Source organism: Strongylocentrotus purpuratus, unplaced genomic scaffold (genome assembly GCF_000002235.5).
Source record: "Strongylocentrotus purpuratus isolate Spur 01 unplaced genomic scaffold, Spur_5.0 spur5_contig_840, whole genome shotgun sequence".
Taxonomy (NCBI): Eukaryota; Metazoa; Echinodermata; class Echinoidea; order Camarodonta; family Strongylocentrotidae; genus Strongylocentrotus; species Strongylocentrotus purpuratus.
In genome coordinates this window covers 1,843,071-1,861,645 of record NW_022145547.1, presented here as the reverse complement: position 1 = coordinate 1,861,645, position 18,575 = coordinate 1,843,071, and the positions used below count along the sequence as shown (strand labels likewise).

Here is an 18,575-nt window from a genome sequence, read left to right as displayed (position 1 = left end):
CTGATGACAAGTTTTGTGAAACGCCCCCTGGTCTACCCTATCAGAAGTATGAGATAACCTTTTAAATAAAAAGGATCATTTCTTTAAGGATAATTATTTCTTTAGGAGCAGTGATGCAAAGCTTGCACAGATCATTACCAACAGAACAATGATCAAGATATAGTGAACTGTTTATGACCATAAAAAAAGAAGAATTTAAAGACGATGCTTTCATTGCCTTGCCTAGAATTATAGAAGTCAGTAAATACATACAGGGAAAAGAGAGGCAATTGCTTTTCTTACTTATGTCATAAAGTAAAATTAAATTGTTGCTTTCTAAGAACTGTTTTTCCACTTTAAACAGATTTTGTGTAACTATTCAAGCACAGCACACAACAAAAGCATGTTATGCATCAACTGGTTTGATGATGGTATTTTGGCACTTACACAAGATGGGTGGGTGTATATACTGTACTTATTACCTAAACATTTGCATGGCTTGGATAAGTGTTACATCATGGTTTGATAGCTAGGTGCCATCAAAAATACTACGGTATTTTTAGGCTACCTGCTTGGAGCATCAAAAGAATGTTAGTAGTATTCATGTCTTCTTTATAAAAGCAGGGTGGTCCCATTCAAGCCCCAAGGCCTGCTTTCCAAGGGAGCCCTGCTGTACACAAATTACATTTCAAATATCTTACAATACACATAAAAATACACAAAATATACAATAAATAAAAAAAAACATAATATAAACAAACTATAAAACATTTCATACACATAGGAAATTAGAGGAAAATGGAAGAGGAGAGCTAGTAGAGCAATTAACCCACAGAATTGGGCATAGTAGAAAATGAAGATGCATCCTTAATATCCATTATTTCAGCCAATGGAAATAGGGTATTCTAATGTATGTAATGAAGACATTTCATGCACAAAATGTCTCATAAATTCTATAGCCTTTCTGTAATGGAAAAACTGCATATATTTTAAATCTAGAGTTCTCAATTTGTTATATAAAAAAGAAAGTAATAAAATACCCATGAATGTCTTAGTAATAAATAATCAGCATTGAGTTTGTGCTATGATACATGTGTTTCATCATCTTTAAACTCTCTACGGTCAATGTCTAACTCTAGTTCAATATCTACCCTGAACCCAACACCTCACCTAACCACAAAACAAGCCTAGAACCCAATCACAACTTAAGCCCTCTCTATCTTTGAAGCCTGGAGCAAACATCATTGGGGTATATCCTGTGATCACCACGTAGTAATGGCAATGCATCTTTAAAGGGATCGTTTAACAATGTTAAATCTGAGATGCACAGCCCTACATGTTATCAGTGTCTGTGATATGGTGTTATATTGAAGTCCTAAAAGAATTGCGCTTCAAAATGATCAAGAAGTGCCTCAAAAAAGTAAAAGCCTTTGAGTGACTGGTTTTACCATACTCGTTTTCCCCAATAGACAGTTTTATGAAAACCGTTTGGCAAACGCAAAGTTTGATTTCGATTTTCAATCATAAATATCTTGATAATCAGGCAGGTGATCGGCTTGTAAAACTCTTAGGGTTCCTGACTCACCTAAATGGATATAATTATCATTGCAGCATGAGCTAAATCAAGGATTTTTTTAAAGGATCTAAGACAAAGTTACCGGATCCCTTTAAAGCAGGTTTGCATTTTTGCGACTCAGTCGGCATGATACCGTGCCATCATTAGACCTGCAAGTCAAACATGATTGCATACCATTCGTTTGTACTCTGGCATTGGGAAAACAAATACTGCCCCCACGGTCCCGCATTCTGTGCATAATTGGTGTCATGTCTCGTCAGGGGAAGATGAGATGAAAGGAAAAGATGTTGGGTGAAGAGAAACCATCAAGGTTTATATTTCATCCATTCATAAATGTTTACTGGGTGACGCAGGTGTTGAGCGGATGTTATCCATACTCTCATATCTAGTGTCGGACCGGGGGTGCATGGTGTTGTCGAAGATAAAATTGTAGAAAATTCCCAGTCTTGATAGTATAATAGCAAAACACTACAACGCCCATTTATGTTTTTCAAGTTTTATGTTTTTGCTATGTGAACTATGTTTTGAGGGAAAGGCACTGTTTGTTTGCTAACATTAATACTTGCACCAGGAAGTGTTACCCCTTCCTGGACTGATGCATAGAACTAAAATGTTGGTCCTCTCGTATTCAGTCTCCTTTGAAAGTCTGATGTATCCATCATCGGTTGATATGATTGTGAGGAAACAACATTGCGTGCAAGACTATACATGCTCTTCTTATTCATCAAATGGCATGGCATGGCAGGACTTGCTTGCAAAGCCCAGTATCATGTTATTTTTTTTGTTCAAAAATTGAATAAGAAGAAGGTTTCTGTGCTAAGTATATTAATGATTTTTAGTAAAAGCTTTTGGTATTCCACATGTACATGTACATATAATGAAAGGGGAAAGTATAATAATAACTTTCCACCTTTTAAAAGTTGGACAAGAGATGGTATCTTTTTAGATGCTGGGCTTTAAAAAAAGCAGTAAGACAATAGGTCCTGGTTGAGGGCACTTTGTCGTTGGGATTCTAAAAAGACCCACCATAAACAGAGGAAGCATCGAAGCCCCCGTGAAACTGATTTACGTCAGAAGGTTTTAATTCATAGAACTGGTAGCATAGTCCATAAAAGCTTGTGAGTAGTCTTCAAAAACATGATTTTGTTTTTCCCTCGTTTTCAAGACTGCCTGGACTCATTTTTGCACTTTGTTGAAGAGAACCCATGCTGAAATGAGAAGGAGCATATAAAGTGATGGACTGAATGTCAGTGACTCTTTGACGTCAAACCACACTTGTAAAGTTCAGGGTTGAGACCCTTAGACACATCACAGTGTTGTCTTAGCCCATCTCACAAATCTTGAATGTCAATTACTGAAGGCATCATAGCAGCGACGGAGCTCCCTCCAAACATCGCCAAACAGCCGCAGAGTATGATGGAGAAAGGGCGCATAGAAGCACAAGATGATGATGATGTTTTTATCAGGTTGCCAACCCAAACACACCAGTACCAGTTCACCTCCCTCTAAAAGTTCACTCTTTGCTTCCATGACCCACTTTCTTCTTTGTTTTCAAAACACAAACCAAATTTTCTCAGGTCTGCGGGTCGGGCTATTTTCTGTGTTCAAGACACGTGACGTGGAGCCCGATTGTAGAATGTACGCACTTTAGACGTTCCTTACGTCACAAGTCCAGTCGGTTTCTCGGAATACAAGTCAATCACTAGTAGTGCGTTGTCCTTTCGCACTACCAAAAGCGAGGCTAATCTGTAGATTCCTGTCCGACTCTTCTGTTCATTGGCCCATTTATTTCATCAACGAGAGACAGAAAGGTGTTAACTCTTTGAAAAGTTTGATTTGTCAATGTCCTTCTGGCTCTCAGCAGATGATTGCATGTTGAATTATTTCCGTCTGGAAATGACGTGATGTGTTGTTTGTTAGAAGTTGGTATACCTTGGCAGGTAGCCATCAGTTTGTGTGTTTCCACTCAAGAATTCATCTTTTTAGCTCATCGAGGACAATATACCTGTGATATCCGGAGCCCAAATAATATTCATGTTAACTAACTCAAGGATAAATGGTAGTTCATTGATTTAAAGGCCATGTACTACTACAGGGAGACTTCGAATAAATGGAACATACAGTGTGATTATCTTTCTCATAGAGAACATCCCCCCCCCCCCCTATACCCTCCCCAACTCATTAAGAAACAAAGGAGAACAAATAAAGTAGTGTTATATTATTGATTCAGGTCCTAGACTTTAAGGTGAATATAGTGTTCATTTATGTTTTCATTGGATGTATTCTGCATAATAAGAAAAGGCTATTTGCTGATGAATCTGGGAGTTGTGATATTTGTCATCTGAAATCGACGTTAGGGTATGCTCATGGGCCTTAAGACCTGATGATCATCATTACTAACAAGGTGATGTCATTATGACTTGTTTACGATGACCGATTACGAGCAATGTAAGAAAGGCTACTATGGACACACCTTTGTGAAAGTGCATTCAATGTTTGGCTGGATTTATGAATGATACAAGCCCCATGGAGAGACCCAGATGCACTGGAAAATGAACTTGTGCACCGGTTCTTAATCTCCCCTTGTCTCCTATGTATTCAACTTGTCAGAAGTAATAATCTCTCCTCCATAGAGGATAAATGGCCAATTACATTCCACAGTCACCGGAACTCAGCGTGCAACCCATTGGTAGTACCTGCTCCCTCCCATACGTTAATGTGACTCCGTGGGACCACTGACTTGGTAGAACTCTTGAGCTCACAGTAGGGTCTCTGGTTTGGTGGTGAGCAGGATAGCAAAACAAACCTTGCTGACCTTGCCAGCTAGGTCTCTCATATTCAATGGGTCATGATCGAGCTTCCTTGTTTGTCCAACATTATTTTATCATATCGTAATCGTTCAGAGGAAGTTTTTAATCTGGACCGAGGCATTTGCACTTTCCTGGTTTATCTTCATTGCCAATGAGAAAAGAACAGATAATGTTTAGCCAATGATAGCATTCCATTTTTTCTGTGACCTATTCTTCTGTATAGTTTGATTTATCCTTCTTCATAATCGGTAATACAATATATATTATGAATGATATTGTGTAAAAACAGGATGTATATGAATTAGACCTTTTTTTAAGTCATTAAATTAAATCAATAATAATAATAATAATAATTAACAACATTTGTATAGCGCTTATCACAATATGTCTCTAAGCGCTTAAGAAAAATAGAAAGAGAAGGAATTACAGCCAAATATTAAGTTATACATAATAGATAGTGGACAATCGAGGGGGCTGCATATGCAAATGAAAAAGGCTATTTAACAAAAAAGTAGGTTTTTAACATGGATTTGAATTTGTCTGTTGAATCTGCTTGTTTTATACATTGAGGTAAATTGTTCCAGAGTTGAGGGGATGCTGCATAAAAAGTTCGGGAACCATAAGACTGGGTATTGGTGGCAGGAACTATTAAGAGTGATTTATTGTTTGAGCGCAGGTTGCGGGATGGTAAGTATTCTGATATCAGCCTTTGAAGGTAGACTGGAGCTGTTTTTGTCAAACATTGGAAAGTCAGCAAGAGGATCTTAAAATCAATTCGTTCCCTAACTCTTAGCATGTGAAGCTCCCTAAACAGTGGAGTGATGGACTCACGTGAACGACGCTTTGCAATAAGTCTAGCAGCTGAATTTTGTACTCTCTGCAATTTGTTAATTTGTGCATCAGGAAGACCATACAGAAGACTGTTGCAAAAGTCGATACGAGACATGACCAGTGACTGAACAAGTCTCTGGGTGGTCTTTTTAGTAAGAAACTGACGGATGCTACCGATTTTATGCAACGCAAATGAGGCAGATCTGCATACATTGTTCACATGAGTCTTCAGAGATAGATTATTATCAAATGTGACCCCAAGGTTTCTAGCACCTGTAGAACATTCTATGTCAGTACCATCAAGACATACATCATCAATCGGACTACAAGTCCTATGTCTGCTAACAAAGTGTATACACTCCGTCTTATTTTCATATGGTCTAAGACATAGATACAATATTAATTACTAAGTGACATAGTTCATGAAAAATTTGAGAAGGGGTGTGTACATGGAGCTCTCTTGGAGTCTAGACTTTAGAACCACATACAGTGATCAAGCTTATTCTAACTTCTGTCATTCCTTGTGTACTCTGTTCATATATGGGATGACCCACAGAGACTAGCAGCATAAGATATGAACTTACTAGGTACGGAGCTCTTTAAATTGAGCCATCATACATGATAGGTTTTAGAGTGAGAGGATTCCCCCCCCCCTTCTAAATGAAGTAAATGAATGTAGAGTATTTAAAATCCAGCTTGTTTGAAGAATGTGCGAAAGAGAGAGAGGGGAAGATAGAGAGCAGGAGAGAGGGAATTCAGTGTAACCTTGTGCTGAACTTGTCACAGAGGTGATTGGAAGGTGAATGAGCTTCTGAACTTGTCTTCCAACCCCTTACCCATTTTGCAATTGACTCAAGATGGCAAATTGCTGCAATTCTTCTCCCCCATCTAAATCATTCTTCCAGGTCGTATGCTCGCTCGCTCTCTCTCTCTCTCTCTCTCTCTCTTTTCTCTCTCTTTCTCTTCTTTCTCTTCTTTCTCTTCTTCCTTCTCTCTCTCTCTCTCTCTCTCTCTCTCTCTCTTGTACACGTTTAATGCTCGTTTTAATAGAGTTTGGAGACCAGCAGATGTTTGAGATACTGTATTGAAGGCCCCATAGGTTAAGACAATTGAGTATATGAGATGCCAGGGAATTTGAACATTACCAGAGTATTTCAGGTACCTGGGAATATGTAACATATAATACCAGGGTAGTTTTAGAGCCTGGAAATATGCACATGAATACCTGGGTATTATAGGTACCTGGGAATATGTACCATACCTGGGTATTATAGGTACCTGGGAATATGTACCATACCTGGGTATTTGAGGTACCTGGGAATATGTACCATACCTGGGTATTATAGGTACCTGGGAATATGTACCATACCTGGGTATTTGAGGTACCTGGGAATGTGCCCATAATGTGTCAGGGGTTCTAAGCTTCCATGAATGTATTAATACATTCACACACCTACATCATGTATGTCCTTCAATGTGAAGGGAGTTGCCAATTTGAAATGTCACTAGGGAATAGCCGGTTTATGATACAGTCAGTTTGATTCATCACGGGTCCTTCTCTCTTCAGAGATGTACAAGGCGTCTGGCCTAGGATTGAGTTGTGATTAACTGATCACCCATAACATACCCTGTCCGATTCAATTTAACCCCTCCTTTATGACATGGATTGCGATTACACTGGTGGGATGCATATGTGTCTTGCACATGATGGAACCAAGCGTTTCTACAACTGTTCAGTTACTCACTTAAACTCCTCATGAAGGTATCAGTGTGATCGGTTGCATATGAATCTTGTGGATATCTGCCCTAGAATATGTTCTGTTGGTTTACCGAAATTGTCCCCTTACTCCTCTTACAAGTGAATGAAATATTGAGACATTGCCAGATAATTTATGGAAAACTGTTGATGGTGAACCCCCGCCCCTCATATTTACTCACGCAAGATACTTTTTTGTGGAATCTTGATGTACATTTTCATTTGATACACTCTTACTAAAGGGTGGAATATGGTGAAGAAAACAATGTCACGAAGCAAAGGATTGAACTTTTGCCTTTTAATGGTAGCTTTGAAGCCAAAACATTATCACTGGAATAGGGGTGATTACTGGTGATACAGCACGGACACCTACTGCTTCTGTATCTGATGTCATTCTAAGAAAACAGTTACACCCAGGCTTCCTATTTCACAGAAGATAGGATACTGTTTTCTTGATTCTTGTCTGTCTGCCTTGCAGTTCAACCAAGTTTTCTGATGCTCCATCTTCCTATTGCTCTGTGAGCTGCAGAGTCTAGAGCATTTGGCAACGTGATTTGAGATGTAGACAGGAGAGGGGGAGGGGTCAAGCAGTGGGAATATACTGTACTAAAATCAAAATGCGGTCTTTATTTGTATGATTGGATATGAATATTTTAATGTAATTCCTTTATATATTCATTGTGATAGAATCAATTGGTTTTGTTCATTGGTTTTTAAGCCAACTGGTCAAGTGCTACTATTATTGGTAAATACTTTAGTTTTGCCTCTAGTTAAACAAAGCCCCATCTCAAACTATGATCTAATTCATATGTAATAAAATATGTATTACATCATGTTGTACATATATGAGGATCATACTTATGATATGTATATCCATGGATCACAAATATGTTAAGAACAAACCAAACAAAGAGCTTGCAAAATGTATGTACAGTCAGTGCACATTATATTCAGGCACGCATATGGTTATAATTCTACATGACACATGGGTAGAGAATGATTATATGTGTCATCTTGACAAATATATCAAGTTGGATCATAGCATGAATGTTGCATGCTGGCCTGGTATGCGTTAAGCTGCTCAGTGTATACCGGTGTAAACCAATCACTCTGTGGCTTCCCCTCTTCTAGAAACTTTTCACCCCCAACACTGTGGTTTTTACCCCCTTCCTGTTCCCTTCCCACATGGCTAGTTTAGAACCCCGCCCCTTTGAGGAGCATCACGTTGGGGGATATAGACTAATAGTTGTAAAATAACTTTTATAAGTTTTAACAAAATCCAGTTTGTATTTTTTTAACTTTAATTTACTTTGTTATTTTCTAAGTTTTGTTATTTTTTTTAAAGATTATCTAGTTATTTGACATGCCCTCTCTCACTCTCCCTTCTTTCATTCTTTACCCTGTATACCTCCTGTTTAATTCTTGACCTCCCCCTGCCAACGCACTCCCTATCAGGTCATCAACTCTCTCTTCCTTCCTCTCTACAATGATGGATGCTCTTAATCTTTAAAGGAACCATTTAATATTTAGAAATAGTTGATGTCAAATTAGCCACAGTCTATTTGCTAATATTTTACATCAACAATCTAGCAAATTGTTAAGATAAACAACTATATGTCTACATTTTTTCCATAAAAAGGGTAATTTGATAATAATTGTGATAAATTTCACTCAACGAATCCTACTTTTTTACCAAATGGATATGGGAAATATTTATAAGCCAACATAATGTCACCTTAAACTCAATAGATATTAATAATTTGCTTTAAATGGCCAACACATTTTTCTTTTTTTCATTAAATATGTGCAAAACATTCCGAATGCTGGGGCTATGTTTGGGTAGTACTACACAGGTATATCACATAGTAACCATACTCTTTAGTCTGTATGAAATATAATTTAACTTTTGATGCACTTTACTCATTTCTTCAGGCAAAATACAATCCTATTTCATATCCATGAACCTCATAAGAAATTGTTGCAAGTAACTCGATCCAAATTAGGTGAAAAATGGAATTTCTTATTTTAACCCTTGCCACATATGTATTTGTTAGCCATCTAGTAAACCTACTGTGACACATTGCCTAGACTCCATAATGTTACTACCCCCTCTTGTCCCCTTATTCCTAAATTATCCCCCCTGTGCACCTGTTACTCCCAATAAAAGCCCATTTCATTGACATCCAAGCACTCTTCCAAACCCATTAAGGCGTAGTGTTTTGCATTTCCTGTTTACAGGGAACCCCATCACCTAGTATTATTTTCAATCTGCAGCCAATACCGGTTTCAGCTCAGATATCCGAAGTAGATACATGAGCTTTATATTCCATTTGATTGTTATCCAGTATTATTGAAAGATTTGTTTGCATTTAGATACTTTGTTGCAATGTACTTAAATAGATATTACATTCCATACTTGTTTGGAGCCAGAAAGGCTCATATCTATAGGCCTACTTTAAAACAGAGTTAAAGGTAAAGACCAGTATTGGAAACGCCCCAATTTCAAAAAATGAAATGGAAGCTCTCATTACCAATCATGTGAAAGAATATGTTTTGACTAATACATGATGATAAAAAATTTGCCGGGAAACCTCCTACTTATTCATATATTTGGTAAATTTGTTTCTCTCATGGTCTGTGAGAGATATAGGGTAGTCCCATATACATCTTTCTGTGTATAGTGCTTGTAACTTTACGAAGAAAGGGCCAAATTTCTTATCATTTTGATGATTCCAGAACCTTGCAGATGCTAGATGCTAGATGATCAACCTTTTCTGATCGATTCCACAACGTTTCTTTCACAATGCAATCGCATGACCAGAACTGCTCTTTACCTTTAACACCCTTCTGGCTCTGAACAGGCAATATCATTGTAGAGTAATGCATGCTAGATTACTTATTCAAGTGATTTCACTTTTAAACAGTTCAAACATATATTTATGGGCATTTGTGAGAGCACAGACATTATAGGAGGCATAATATAATTGCCTATCAAGTTGAGATTATATGATGTGCATGATGTGCATGATGTGCATAGGAGTTCAACTACCGTTATCATTTTTCTTTTCACATGGAATAGAAAAATTGCATGGGTCTACAAATTTTCTTGGAGGTTTCACCAAAAATCATGATGGCAAAATATAAATAAAGGATTCAGTTATAGTTCCAGATTATACAAAAGGCTTAGCTAGAAAACCAAAGTAAGCCAAAATCATAATGTAGCAAACCTACTGCCTATTTAAAACATTAGCAACACTTGCACTCAGTCAGTCAGTAAACCTGGCAGTTGTACATGATTTAATGAATGTTATAGACCATGTGTTTGTGGTTACATTCATGCCGTTATGTACTCATTCAATCTGTTGGGGTAACCACTTGCCTGTTCATTAGGATGTGATGCAGAAGAAGATTCAAAACAGGAGATAGGAAACGATGGGTTCCGGTCTCTGCCAAGTGTTTGTCACACCTGTCATTAGCCTGGTGACGGCTGTACAGCTCATACAGACATCCATGTAGGTTCCTCTGCTGTACCAACCTGTTGTAGGTGTACCTGCAGTCACCAACAAACTTTTTGTTAGGGGGTACCATGTGGCTATGCTATTTATTAAAAATACGAATTTCAAATATTAGTGCTTCATTAATCAGTAGAATACAAGTGTATAGTCGCATAGCTTTCTATCGAGTTCAAGTGTGAACACCCGCACTGACTAATCTGTAGAATTCAGGTGTATAGCTCTTGCTGGATCAAACGTGAACACAGGCTATTCTGTGGTACATGTATACAGGTGTGTTGCTTTCTGATCAAAATCAAGTATGAACACAGGCTATTAATTCTGTGGTATATGTATACAGGTGTGTTGCTTTCTATTGAGTTCAAGTGTGACCACAGGCTATTCTGTGGTACATGTATACAGGCAGGTGTGTTGCTTTCTGAAGATCAAGTACAAGTATGAACACATCATGACTAATCTGTAGGATACAGGTGTATAGCCCTCTCTGGATCAGAGTGAAACCACTTGTCAACCTGACATCCAGTCTTGTAAGCCCAGGCTGTTTGTTCAGACATTACCTACCCTATATCCCTCGATCGTCATGCCAGCTTTATGCCAGCTTCTAGAGGAGTTTATAGAAACCGATACGAAGCAGAAATCTGTTTTTCAGACGGCGGAGGATATTTGGAGGATATCCCTGACAAAGTGTCTAGATTTAGAGTTGTGATTGATACCAAATATACAATCTTGTTTGTAGAAAAGAGAAATATGATGATTTTGTTTATGCAATCTTGGATGGTAGACACAAAGGATTTCACTTATATTTTAGAGCATTTATTTAGTATCAAAATATGAATACTGTTGTTGGTTAAACAATTTTTGAGGAGATGTATCATGTATAGCCAAGTGCAAATGCATTTACAATTTAGTTTTTAAGTTAGATAGATTGAAAGAAGTGAGGAAGGTAGATTTAGGTGATACCGTTTACAAAATGGTCCTAGTTGATGGACAAAGTGGTCACCCCATGTTGTTTCATACTCTTCAAGACACCCGTTTCATCTTCCATTTGTTCCCCCACTTTAAAAGAACTCTCATCTTTTCACATGAAGATATTTGAATTGTTAATTGATTTGGCATAGAGAGTAAGAAAAAGAATGTGGAATTTTTTTTTTCAAGTTAAAAAAAAAATTGTAATCGAGAGCTATATTAATGATCCTAAATCATGTCATAACTCGAGGAGCACTTTTAATTTTAAGGAAAATTTATACCATTGTCTCAACCCATAAGAGCCCACTTATGACCTTCTTTAGGCAGACGTTTTTCAACAACTGTTGCTAACGGGTTTTTTCAGTTCAGTTCACTCTGTTCAAAAATTTAATTGTTGCCTTTTTTTTGTGGATTTTTTTGGGGGAGGGGTGGAGGTGATGTTAATACAAATGTAGGACAGGTTCAATCAGTTCACAACAAGACCCACCATCTTGTTATTACTCCATCACGCATCTCTACAAATAGGGGGCACTTGCCATGCTCCATTACCATGGTAACTGGTAGTAAATGGGCCGGAGGACATGTGCAAGTCATCATCATATTGAGGGAGATAAAATAGGATTGAAACAATAGTGTGAAGCCATCACACTAGCAAGAGGGCAAGATAGATGAGAAGATGAGAGAAAAAGATGCGGCCATCTCTCATATTATTCTTCCCTCGTGTCAACCCCACCATGGATTGTCTAGGTCGTTGTTGATGTTGTTGCTTTGTCTTTGATCGTTTTTATCGCCCAATACTTATACTTTGGGACTGTCTAGACTTGACTAGTCAACTGTTATGTTGTTCTTCTCGTATTATTAATGTATCATTTCATGTGTGGGGCCATGTAAACAATATTTTCTCAGTGTAGAATTGAATCCATGATGTAGACAGTGAAGAGTGTGCCACAGCTGGTGTCTGGGTTCGTCTTGATGATATTCTGGTAGGCCTATATTCTCGTCAGACTACATAGTGAAAGCTATACCACATGAATGTTACAAGTATGTTGAATGGTTGGAAAGAGAGAGAGTGTGTACTGAGAACAGATGGAAGCACTTGTTCTGCACTCTAAATTCTTCTTCTTGTGGATTAGATCAAGTCAAAAGCATTTTATCCCCAGTGTTTATCCCCCTAACCATATGTTTCTCTTATGATCCCTATTCAATTCTCTCCTTATATATTTTACTTTATAGAATGGAGGTACACCCCTCCCCCTCCCAATTGCTTTATATCTGTTGCAAGTTTCAGTATTTGAAAGAAGTTTCATGTTGGTATGATAATGCTAGCTGTGTTGATAGATTTAAAGCATTTAAAGTGTTGAGTGAAATACTTTTGTTTATTTGATTGACTCAGCATTTTATTCTTTGATTGACAGGATTGTTTATATTTTTAAGAGATGGAGGGGGAGAGTGAATCTTTAAATTGAAATGATATTGAAAGTTGTAACTTCATGCATTCATTGAACTCGACCTGAAAGCGCTTGATCATTATATTTTGATATGCCATCCCTCACCCAGTGGTGGCATCTCAAAGAACTTTTTATCTGGGGGAAAGAACTTCATAAACTTACACCATTGTTAATATTTGTATTATTCTTTTTTTGTTCTATAAGTATACAAGTATCCCATTTTTTCTTCTCCTCTGTTTGGAGGATGAACTGTGACATAGTTTGAAAACTTTCTTTTTATGCAATTGAATATCTTGATCCTGTGATAAATGCTAGACGTGTTTGAGGTTTATTGGGTGAAAGGTTATGAAATAATGCAGTTATATTCAGTTATATTCTTTTGAGTACCTAATTGGAAAAGGAAACAAAGAGAAATATATATTCAGTACTTTGAGAAAGGGTATACAAATGGATAAATTGACTCGTTACTCAATAAATAATTGAATTACTCACAGAATTACTAGAGGCACAAGTTAACGAAGTAATTAACAAATTCAATGAACAAATGGATGACTGAATTAATGAGTGAATGGATCAATTATACAGATAAATTAGATGACCATCGAACTGCAAGTGGAAATAAAATGAGATAAGTGAATAAATGGATAAGTGAGTCAATGATGTAATAAATAAACTAATGAAATAGGTTACAACATAGGATGGGGATCAAATGATTTTCTTATCTTTCATCACAACTGATTAAGCATGAATTCCGTTTCTCATCAAGTTTCTTCTCTCCTTGGTGTTTTAAATAACCTGTATCTTCTTTCTCTTTATTCCACAGATACGATCTTTGCATGAGATTCAACCAGCCTTGCGGCACAATTGGTGAGCAATTTCCCTTCAATTTAGCAACAGTGCTATGACATTCCTTATAAAGTACTACCTCAGGAACATAGCTCTTGTTGGTCTCGTAATTCATCATTAAATGAGTTCCGTATCAGCTCCCAAAAGAAGTCGAGACTTTCACATTTACCACAGAATTCATACAAAATGAACCAGGAAAGAAACAAGTTTTATATTTTACTTCTTTTTTCTCCTATTTGAATTTTCTTGTTCCAAGAAGGATGCTGCTTGGACTAAGTTTGTTCCCCTAAAGTCATTTCTAAAGGAGGGATTTGTGTAGTATAGATTTGAAGGCAAGATATAATTAGATTGGAATTAAAACAAATTAGCAAAGTACTTGTAAACAAGTATCTTTTGGATAATGAATGGAAACAGGTATGCTCAGCGGTATTTGTTCTGCGAAAACAGGACTCTCTCAATTTGTTCTTTTTCCATCTTCAAGCCAAGTATATCAAGTTGGACATGAAAACATCGTGTGCTTAATTAAGTACAGCTTATTCAAAATCCTGAATTTTCTCAGTAAAGCTTCTTTGTGTATTTGTGTGTACCGGTATGTGTTTGTAGGTGTACATCTTAATTAGTTCAATAGTTACTAACCTAAACCTGGGTCTAGTTCACATCTAACAAAAGGAAAACTTGGACCTCAGACAAAAACAGATTTTTGACAAAAGGAATCTGGTGTTAATTTGGGTAGAATATAACTAGGGAATATATATAATAATGTCGTGTCAAATCATCACAGACCAGCCTGTCGTTAAACAGTGACTATATGCTCTGATAAATCATGAAATCAGATCTATCGGTTGATGAATCAGTCAAATGACTCAATTGTATAATAATATAGCAGTATGGATGGGTGTTATGCTCTTTAATTCACTGATATTGGACCATTTCCTTCAATGTAAATTGCCTACATTGAAAAACACTCCCCAGTATTGGCACTCTCCTGATTTCCAATAATCTTGCCCCGCATTCAGACTAGCAGAATTCCTTGTATACTGTAGCTACATGTATACAAGAACTGTATAGCTATACAATAAGTTATTACCTTTTTTTCCAGTCTGAACAACTTATAATGAAATGTCATTTAGTGAATGCATGTTTAAGCATCATTAAATGAAAAACTCATTATAGATTATAATAATCAGGATCCCATTCTAGTTCGAACATAATGAGCACTCACTCTTGATTGGACAGCTGTCCTCTTAATTAACCTCTTTAAAACCAGTTTCTTTATATGAGGTTGTTATCTAGTCTGTGCGCCCCTTCCGCTATACGATGAATCTTTACACGACATTTCTTTATACGATTTTCATATGAATTTTCTCCAGTCTGAACAGGCCATTACATTCCTTCTGTTCCATCATCACACATTTTACGTGACCTCTACACCTAATTGATATAATGGACCTCTAATGAGAAATAATCACTATGGGAAATATAGAGGAAACTCAAATTACAATTATTCCTGATCGTTGGTTGGCTCCTCTTACTGGGTTCCTATTAAATTACACACCCATGCTCACCAACAACTTTTATTTCTAGTTTTGCGGGATCAAGTGGGGATCATATCGTTGAGGCCCATAAGGGCATTATAGTTCTTGTATTAAAGTATACAAACTAACACCCTTCTGGCTCCAAACAGCTGATATATAATTCCTTTAGCAGGAGACTGTTACAGTAACATTTCCCTGGTGATACATGAAGCATAATGCCCAACCCCATCAAAGAATGAACCGGTGTTAATTGTTTGTTTTTGTTATTGTAACTTTTCACTACATAATTATAATAATTTCACCATTAAAATAGCTTTTAACAAGCTCATTCATATGGACATATAGAAGCCATATTCTAAGAACCCCTTGCCAATCTGAGCAATATTTTATTGAATACAATGGATAGCAAGTTCCTGTTTAAAATTTACAAAATTCGAACATCTCCATGGGGTATAAAATATATAATTTCTCCTTTTTTTGTAGCCACATGAGTGTTATTCTCACATATACTCCAACATACAGTTCACACATCTGTAGCTCCAAATAGACAATTTTATGTATACCAATCAACATACACATTGTCTGTTTGGAGCAAGAAGGACATTATAACTCATATGTAATATAACACAGAACCTTCTAGCTCTGTAAACAGATAATACTTTATCTAAAACTTTATTACATCTGTTTATATTCTAGCACTTATTACCTTCTGATTATGTTATTTAATAGTCTTTCTTGTGATTGTATTCCTATGTTAGGTCTTGCTCCTGTAGGTGTGATGTGTAGACCAGACCAGAGCTGTAACATCAATGAAGATACAGGACTAGCTACAGCATTTACTATAGCACACGAGATAGGTCACAAGTGAGTATCACATTAGATGTAGCTACGTGTTATAGGCTAGAGAGTATCTATAGGCATACTATTTAGCACATATGTGATTGGCCACAAGTATTTAAAACAGTCTGGTGTTATCTGTTTTTTTAGCAAACAAAACAAGAAGCAAAAATGTTGATGATGTTTGTATTTGTGATCGCTTGTCAAGACCACCAGTAAGTCACCAAAATGAAGTTTCTCTCTTCATGGAGGTATGTATTTGTGTGAATGAGAGATGCCAAGCTTCTGAGTGGTATACATGTATAACAGTTGCTGTTAAACTTTCATGAAGAAGCAATAATTGTTTAAATAGATGTCAATATTTTTGGTCATTATTACATGTGCAAATGGAGCTGTTTTCTTTCTGTGATATATTCTCGGTATGAGGCATGATGAAGATGGTAATACCAATGGATCAAGAGAAACTACTTGCTGATCAGATCACAGATCATAGACAAAAGCCAGGATCCTCTAGTTTCACAAAATACACATACCCTTAGGTTAATTAGACATATTGGGACATACTTTAACATTTCTAAATCAATATAATTTTGTCATTTCTCTGATCTAGTTTTGGTATGAAGCATGATGGAGATGGGAATGCCTGTGGATCAATGGGAGGTATCATGGCGGATCAGATCACAGAGAACAGTGATCCATACTCCTGGTCTGAATGCAGCGCTCATTACATCACATCCTACATTGAGTAAGTAGATCTTCATGTCCTTAAAACTAGTGAAAAGGTTTTACAGGAGGACCATGTAGTATAATCTTTAAGAGGACTGTTGATAAATTCTTTCTCGGGTGAGTTCTGAAAAGAATCATCAATGTTGAAGAAAAAAAAGGCTCATCGTTTTTGGCAGAGTGATCTGTTTGTTGGCTCAAGTGGTTTGAACATAGTTTTGCTATATCTGATATTAAAAGCATGCAACCATTGAAACATCATTTTCACAGTACTACTACAATCTTTGCCTTTTAAGAAATATGAGCAAAAGATTATAGTTCCAAAGCAAGGATTATGCAGAAAAACGTTTGATGCAAAGATATTTTAATTTACACAACACAAGGTTCTGCTGATGTAATGAGGAGCTTTGTAAATGCCTTACGTCTTCTAAAGGAATCGGGTTATTATCACGGTAAGGTAGACACTGAATAGTGCTGTCATAGCCTGTGAAAAGTTGATTCAGCACCAATTGACCCGTGTCTCTCTGAGGTCAGAGGTCATTGTTGATGAGCGATCAGGTGGTCAAGTGACCCATATTCATGCCCTCTTCTCTCTGTTTCCTGCTGGTCACTCCGCATGTCCTCTTCACACGATGCACATCTACCCATATCTCAATGACCCAGAATTTGCGGATAGAACTTGGAGTAGCTGGTGCAGATAAGATCTAATCAAGTATCTCAGTATAGCTGAATATCCCCTACAAAATACCATAAATTTTCTTGCTTGAGTCTGGAGTTTGAACAGTTTGTATTTTCTTCAGGAGGGAGAAATGACCAGAATACATGTGTACTTTTATCCAGAATATTCCTTGCAAAACAAGTCAGATGGAAATTACGCAGGTTTGTTTGTTAGAAATAATGTGGATTGTGAGGATATAGAAAGGTGGTGTCAGCTTCATTTACAATCTTTCTCCATAAGAGGAGACAAAAGATTTTACCAAACGTTGGGTGTGGTCAAAATCAGTCTTGTATTAAACAGACTTCAGCCAAGTAAGAGATAAACTTTGGTCAGAGTCATGTAAATCTGGGGCACTGTCTATAGTTTGCAAACAATAGAAATGACTTTCTCATAATACACACCTTTATTATGCCTTTGAGAGCATTTTGTCTCAGACTTGTGAACAAACATTCTCATCTCTTGCTTACATGCTTCTTCTTTCAGTTTTATCGTGCTCGTCTCTTTTTCTCTCTTTCTCCCTCCCTGCTCTAACAGTCATTTGTATTTGTGTCTTTGTGTCTCTTTCTCTGACTCATTATTTATCTCTTTCTATATATGTCGATCATGTCATTATTATCTCTTTCTGTCTTTGTCTCTTTCTGTCTTTCTGTTAACTTTCTGTATCTTTATGTCATCTGTCACTCTTCTTCTCTCTTTTTCTTTCTCTTTCTATCTATTTTTTGCTATTTCCTTTTCCCCTCTCCGTCTTCCTCCCTCTCTCCCGCTCCTCTATCCTCTATCTCTCTCTCTTTCTCTCTCTCTCTCCCTCTCTCTTTCTGTCTTTCTCTCTCTCCCCCCTCTCCCTCTCCCTCTCCCTCTCCCTCCCTTTTCCTCTCTCTACCATATCTTTCTATGATACCATGGAGAGCAAGTTTCCCCCAGACTCTATAAAACCCTATAAACCGGGTGTCATACAGGTTGAGATAGCAGCTGTCTAAGACAGGGATAGATTCATCATTGCTGTCCCTGTGTAGACATAATTGATACCAAGTCATGACA

The 18,575-nt window shown here is 37.1% G+C and overlaps 1 protein-coding gene across 1 annotated transcript in view; it reads left to right on the top strand.

The window, feature by feature from the left end:
* The window catches only part of LOC115925222 (A disintegrin and metalloproteinase with thrombospondin motifs 6-like), a 43,463-nt gene that overhangs the window by 8,114 nt on the left and 16,774 nt on the right, over positions 1–18,575 (top strand). The window contains exons 4-6 of the mRNA XM_030988821.1: positions 13,702–13,745; positions 16,018–16,123; positions 16,707–16,841. Of these exons, the coding sequence (XP_030844681.1) occupies positions 13,702–13,745; positions 16,018–16,123; positions 16,707–16,841 (285 nt within the window). The remainder of the gene's footprint in view (positions 1–13,701; positions 13,746–16,017; positions 16,124–16,706; positions 16,842–18,575) is intronic.